This window comes from Montipora capricornis, chromosome 3 (assembly GCF_036669925.1).
Source record: "Montipora capricornis isolate CH-2021 chromosome 3, ASM3666992v2, whole genome shotgun sequence".
Classification (NCBI taxonomy): domain Eukaryota; kingdom Metazoa; phylum Cnidaria; class Anthozoa; order Scleractinia; family Acroporidae; genus Montipora; species Montipora capricornis.
The window spans coordinates 19,804,326-19,811,825 of NC_090885.1; the positions used below are offsets into that span (position 1 = coordinate 19,804,326).

The 7,500-nt window shown below is 40.6% G+C and overlaps 1 protein-coding gene across 1 annotated transcript in view; it reads right to left on the reverse strand.

Moving 5' to 3' along the window:
* Positions 1–7,500, reverse strand: part of LOC138039933 (uncharacterized) — a 34,818-nt gene that overhangs the window by 7,379 nt on the left and 19,939 nt on the right. Inside the window, exons 6-8 of the mRNA XM_068885757.1 lie at positions 4,515–4,595; positions 627–701; positions 129–155 (exon numbers count right to left, since the gene is read on the reverse strand). Of these exons, the coding sequence (XP_068741858.1) occupies positions 129–155; positions 627–701; positions 4,515–4,595 (183 nt within the window). The remainder of the gene's footprint in view (positions 1–128; positions 156–626; positions 702–4,514; positions 4,596–7,500) is intronic.

The following is a 7,500-nucleotide window of genomic DNA, read 5'->3' on the forward strand; positions in this document are numbered from 1 at the left end:
TTGAATTAGTAGGCACCGTCTTTAATAACTCGCAAACAGTTTAAATCAATATCTCACGATGTATTACTGAAAAAGTGATACATTTTCGTCTTCATGGGAAAAAAACACAAATAACGACATCAACTTACGTGGCCCCAAGCGTCGTCCTCTTCGCCCTAAAAAGGCAAAAACTTATAAATTATACTTAATTCGTAAAAAAAAGTACATAGATTTGCCAGTATCTATAATATACCACAGCCTACTTTCTTTTTCCTCAATATTTGATAACACACAGGGTCAAACTTTTGCAGGATTATCACAAAACTAAAACCTATGGGCAACGTCTTGTGTTAAAAGGACGTCATCCATTCAGTGAATAGTTGAATGCGCATTTATTGATGAAAGAGTGCACAGCAAATGGAATCATCAATCCCATTCAATTGCATTCTTTCCTTGATTCTTTCACTCGTTCATTTAATCATTCATTTGTAAGTTTATTCTCTTCTTCATTCTTTTGTTGGTGAACTGTCCTCTTATTTATCTGGTGGGTTCGTTTGGAATCTCGCTTTCTTACGTAATGAAGTCTTCCTTGTTCTTACATTTTCTCCTAAAGCCTAACCGGCGTCGTCTGTGTCGTCGTCGTCTACGTCTTCTCCTTCTTCTACGCTGACGGCGTCTTCTGGCGCGCCTTCGTCTTCTTCGGCGTCTCCTTCGAATTCGGGCTTAGGAGTAAAAAATATTGAGATTACATCGATTTAAATAATACACTTTAACTTTCTCTTTATTCAAAAGCCAATCCCTTGCGAAAGATGATTAATAAATGTGATACGTTTCAGACTGAATAAATCGCCTTTTTGTTTTTACTCATCCAAGTTCACCCTGCTAGTAGAGCCTTTCTTTTTGCTTGCTCGATTTTGGCGTTTTCGAGAAAGATTCTGCATGTATCGAGTAAGATCTTTATTGAGCATGCGCTGCATGCAGCCAGAATGGATACAGTTTCAAACTAAGGCCGCCATCTTGATTCTTCATGATACAGCAGGCTCAATTAGAACCATCGGGTTTATCACTAAACGGATGCTCGCACTGGAAAAACCAGTTTGACGAGAGAAAACAAGACTGACTAGTCCAGAAGTTCGGGCTGCGGAGGCTTCAAAGAGTTGACGCGATTCAGGCAGAGCGTCCTTTTCTCCTCCTCGGTAAAGAAAAAGATAAAAGGAGGCTTTGCTAGCAGGGTGATCCAAGTTTTGCATGTTTTCTTTTTAAAGCACTTTCGGGAAGTGGCGCCACTTACGTGTGCGCTATGAAATTAGAATAACGAATAGCCCACTTTCGATATATTAAAATTCAGTACCAAACAAAAGGCATCATCTCGAGGCTCTGGGGAATAAACTCGTACAAATCCGTATGTTTATTTCCCAGAACCTCGAGATGATGATTTCTGTCTAGGTCTAAATTTTAATATATCGAAGATGGGCTATTCAAGAAAATTATATTTCTTGATCATCTTTTGAAAGGAAGCATTTTGCATGACCAATAACATGCTCTGATTGTGTTGTTGTTTTTTGTTTTTTGTTTTTTTTTTTTGTAATTCCATTAAATTCAAATGAAGTAACAATATTTGTAGAAACAAACAGGTGTCTAACTGAAAGAAGTATGAAAAAACTAATTAAATTGATATTTGGAGATTTTGTTCCTTGTGAGAAGAATGTTTATTCAAGTGTATTGTCAACAAAAAACAAACTAAACAAACGTATAATAACTGAGAAATCTTTTGAAAGCTCAAGAAAAAAAAAGTTAACACAAATCAACAAGAAAAGAGCACCTATTATCGCATCGAATTACATCCCGTATTACATCCCTTTGCCTTGTTGAATTTTAATCTAAAGTCTTATGTTACAAAAACAATGACAAACAGGGCAGGACTCTATTAACATGGGAATTTTATTCTATTTTTTTTTAGTCATAAACGCCCAGGGAAATTTAAGAAAATTCCCGGAAAATTTGACTTTCGCTGTTTCAGAGGTTACACGGAGAAGTCAGGTAACATTGACATACTTTCTCTATAGCAGTCGGACTTGAGATCTCAGAACAGAAATAGAAATCAGAAACCAAAGAAGACATAATTATTCACTCATGTATCTATTTCGTTAAAACTGAAATCCATCAACTAATGAGTACTATTATATACAGAGGATTTTTAATCTCCACATGATTCCTACTACATACTTAGAGAAAGTACACAGTAAAATCAAACGATGCAAACGTGTCCCAAAATTTTGTCGACACCGGTGCGATCTTGTTCCTGCACCAGCAAGTGTTGCTCCTGGAGGACACTTAAGAAAAGTCGACACTATACGCGCACTTGTACTGCTTGACAAACAGAATGACCGGTTCTCGTGTGTTCATCGAAGTTACTTCCAGTTGAACGGGGTCATTCTCAATATAATATAACAATACCCTGTACGTTGTGAGGAGCCAGGCTGGTGAAGTGGTCACCAGTCGTGCTTCCCACCTTTGTAATCATATTTCAGCTTACTTTCAATCGATAAAATCGATATCAACCTAACCTAAGGGGTTTCCCCCGATAATTCAAGTCTTATATCCCTCATTACAGTCGACTGTCTAGCTCATTATGTCTGGCTGTCGTGCTCAGTGCGCTCGGAAGTATACGGACCGTTTAGTGGCTGCCAGAAACGCCTTCTAAACGCTTTCGCCTCGATCTCGTCGAGCTGCTGTTCTCGCAATCAAGTCCCCAGACATTTAGGGAAGGATGCTTGGCATGGCCAATATCTTAAGCATGACCAAGTGGCTTCTAGAAACAAGATCGCATGCATGGTGATTGCTGACCACAAAATGTTTTATTTGCGCTGAAATTGTTGCTTATTTCGTCCTAACAGTAGGACGAAAGAGGGTCTCCTCTTTGGCTACATATTGTAAAATGCGCCAGTAAATCGCCTGTTACCCTTAGACTGTGTGTAACAGTGTTGCAACTGTGCCGCGCATGCCAGATGACCACTTACCGCTACGTGTAATAATTAAAAAGAACTCGTATGCTTTCCAATGAGCAATAAGAACATGGGTTACGAGTTTTCATATTTTTACTACAACTTACATATTTGACGCGGCCTACGTCGCCTTGTTCTCGTAAAAGGACTCCATTTCCTGTGATACAAGACAGACGCCTGTCTTCCTCTCCGCTTTACCCGCAATCTCCTCCCATGGAATAAGATGTAATTCTTAGAACGAAACCTGACACGCAACCACTTCTTATGAGCCCTCAGGTACAACCGTTGTCTCAACCTCTTCAGGATAGCCCAAGTTTTCTCAAACTTAATCCGCATTCCAGCCTTTCGTGGAAGAAGTACCATTCGATTTTTGTATCTCACAAACCGTTTGACATTGCGCTTTCGAACAGGTTCCCATTTCCTACCAAGCCAAAGGTACCATTTACCACCAGTATTTTTACATGGTCGCCATTTCCTCTTGAAGTAAATTTTCACTCGCCGGCCGGTTCTGTGGAGTGTGATTTTCCGACGGTTAACTTTCACTTGCCACATTGTCCCTTCTCGTCTCATTCGTCGCCAATGTCCTCCGTAAAATACTCTGAGACGTCCTAATTGGATGAGAATTTTTTCACTGTTACAAGGGTTTGGTCATCAAGTCTCAATAAAAAAGAGGAAATAACCAACCCTAAAGATTAAGATATGTATTTTTCGATGGTGCATGGCTCGGGGATATTCCGGATAAAGGAGTGCTCTTTTGCCGGACCGAGAGGTAACTACGATCTTCCGAATACAAGTGCGGATGCCCTACAACTGAGATATAGGAGGCTCGTAGAAGCTACTGTAGGTTCAGCTGAAAAATATTCCGCTATACTGCTAGGACTCAAATTGTTGAAATGGAGTATTCTCGTTATTGTAATGAAGGTTAGGTGATAACCCGGTGCTAAACATTCCATTTAAAGTTTCTCTTCCTTCATTCAAAGTAACGATAAATGTAAAACTTACTTTTTACAATTCTGTATTTTCTTCTCTTTCCAACTAGAAACAAAACATGCACAGGTTAATTAAATTAATAGAGATTCCCCACCACTTAATTAAAACCACTAATCAAACGGATCTTCAGAATCAATTACTTTTCCTTCCTAAGCTCTTTAGTGGCTCAAAAACTGTATAACAGGGCAACACGAACGTCCGTTTTCTAATTAATTTGTCTCGCAGTGTTTTCTGTAGTACTTATTTAGACCAGAAGATTCCTATTTGAACTGATTCGCCGAGAAATTAACAGACTCCCTTAGGTGTGATTGAATAGAAAAAAATAGAATAGATTTTGAATTGTAGCGTGTAAAATCACACAGTTTCTATCTCACACTTTCGCAAAGTACGTACCTCTTCTGCCTCGTCTCCTCCGTCTCCTGATTCGTACACGATATTTCCCTCTACGTCTTCCCCTTCCCCTTCTGCCTCGGTATCTCCGTCTCCTATACCGCCGTCGCCCTCTTCTTCCCCGCAATCCTGTCAATCGGTACCTTCTACCTCTTCTTCTAAGTCCATACCTCCTTCTAAACGGATATCGTCTTCTTCGGCGCCTCCTTCCTCCCAGACGTCCTCTTCTCGCTGCAATGAAACCCGAACAAAGTTTAAAAAATAGTCTCTCAAACAGAGCAATTCTCGCTGTTAACCATTTAGCAGATTTATTCCTTTCCCCTTCTCCATTATTGAACACGAGGGTTACTAAATATGAGAATAATAGTTATCGTGCTCTATTTGATTACTAGTTAGACCTGCCGCTACTGAAATGCCAACAAGTGCAAAATTACACGAGATTGTATTAGGGTACAAATAGGGACCTTACAGCAACTGCCAAGTTCTCAGTAGGGGTGCTAAAACTGTTATCGGTTCATCCGGGCTTCACTCTGTCGAAACTCAGTGGAGCCTACGAAGACACACACGGTACGAATTATCTTTGATTCGTTTAGTGTAACGGAAAGATTTGTCGACATAAAATCTACGGTCATACAGAAATGCTATAACGCTGTTTAATTCTAAGAAAAACGTTATATTAACTTAAAATTGAAAATAATAACTCTTCATTTTCACATAAGTGCTTTACAAATTTGCGTATTAGAGCGATTTTCAAATGAGTGTCGTAAAACCAAAAACAAAGTAATTACTTTGGCCAATCAAAAAGGACGGAGACAATCCAGTAAACCAATCAAAACTCGAAGTAATTACAAGTAGCCGACACAAAGCGCGGGAAAATGTGCACGCGCGAGCCACAATAGGTTTTGGTTTCACTTCTGATTGGTTGAAAAAGTGGCGCGAGCACTTTGAACCAATCACTGATTGAAGTAATGCAAAACCAAAGTAATTCGCTAATTACTTTCGACACTCAATTGAAAACCACTCTATTGTTGTAGTTATTATTAAAATTATTATTCTTCGACAGTCGTTAGGACTTCAAAACTGGATTTGGCGTTGGTTATTTCCTTTGTGGATTAAAGTAGTTGACTCACTGGTCGAAGGTTGGCAGACTGGCCGATTTACAAGCTTGGTAGCTCGGTTTAGAAAGCGCTGGTTCCCAAACAGCACTTCAGTTAAGTGCACACACGCCGGATTATAGAAAAAACAGAGAACGCACAAATCCGAATTTTTCAACAGACCAAACCAGGGACAAAATCACTGAGAATCACTCGAGGAAGAGCGGCTGATCGTTGGCGTAACAAAGAACGTGACGAGATTGAGTGACATATGCAACAAAATATAACGCTATTATTGGTTGACAACTAAGACCTCACCCTAAAATTGGTTCTAGACAATAATTTGCAAACAACGGTGGACTCTACATTACGTCATCGGTAACCTTACCGTACACTTTCGATCGAGATTTTTTCTGCATAAACCTCACGCACGGTTTTACTATGCTGCCGCCTAGCCAGCCTCGCGTCTTCGCTCGGCTGGCTCGTTGGCACTTAAGAAGGCACTTATGTATCAACGATGCCGACAATAACGGCAAAAACAATTGGTTTAATGAGCAAAACAACGACGTGGACTGACCAACTTTAGAGAACGTACACAGTAGCAAGGACGACGTTGGCAAGAATTAAAACGGAAGAAAACAATAAGATTAGAGCAGTTTTCAAATGACTGACCAATGAAAAGGAAAGCCAAAGCCAATCACTACTTGCACGCGCGCCCGCGCTCTGGTTGAATTGGTTCGGTGCGCCGCTTTGAACCTGCTTTGATTGGTTTAAGTAATTACGTTGGTATTTGGAAAACCGGAGTACCACTGAGGAGAAAAACCCTTACAGTCTGGTTGAGAGCGACTGAAACTCAGCCCACATACGACCTCTGGGCCGAGAGTTGAACCTGGGTCGCAGAGGTGGAAGGCACAGTTGACAATCGCTAAGCCATCCTGACTCCTCTGTTCGTCAAAGGTCTCAAATAGTTTTTGGGCCAGTGAAGGACGAAGGTTTCTTTATGGTAGACATGCATACCTCATCAACGCCTTTTCGTTCTCAGTTCTTGTCTTAGTATTGCTTTGCTTCTTTTCGCTTTTTTTTTAGTAAGTTTACTACTATCGCTTACATTTTGGTTGTAGTTGTTCTTGTTTCTTTTTTTTCTTTTACAAAACTTAATAGTGTATAAAACGCCTGGATTGTGTTTTAGAAGGCTCTGCGTTTTGAAATAGTTGCGTTAAGTGCAATTTAAAGTCAGTTTCATCGTTTTCACGTTTTGTAGGCTTCGTTGTGCCCAAATTCGTCGCCCCTCTTCATTAAGCTAATGATTTGTATCTACATGGTGTCGGGAATTTTGGAGTCTCGTTGGTCCCGTCTTCGACCTAAAAACTTGAGTCCTTGGCAGCTCTCGCCGGGCAACAGAAAGAACATCGTTCACTCCGTCACCATCGGTGACCATTTTAGCGATCATTTTTTGCTCGTCAATCCTATTTTTCTATGTCCTACCTCTTTTTCCCCGGGTCAAACGACCACGAAACCACACTCGGTAAAGTCCCTTCTTATTCCTTTGTACCCTCAAAATTTTGCCATGATGACGAATGGCGTAAAAGCGTCTCCTGATAATACGCCTCCAACTTCTTCGATACCACATCCGGTAGCCTTTTTTGACTGTGAACTCCACAGGCCTCCATTTCCTATCAAACCAGACCTTGAATGTGCGGCGATTTCTCGGCAGGCGGATGGTGCGTCCGCCGCTTCTGCGTTGTATCCATTCTTGTCCACGATAGTAAATGCGTTTCCAAGAATTGATGTAAATCATCCAGAGGCCGTGTAGGGAGCGTTTCACGGGACGCCAACGTCCACGGTACTTGTACCTCAGTCTTGCTCCTTCTACGTTTATATTGTAATTGATTCCTTTTTTCTTTATGGACCATTTATCTCTCCATTTTCTCAGCTTGTGTCGTTGTCCCTTGAAAACAATCACACGTGGCAACCAGACTACGACAACAAAGGAAAAGAAACCAATTCCGTTGAATAGAGAATAAAAAGGTACTGTTCACATT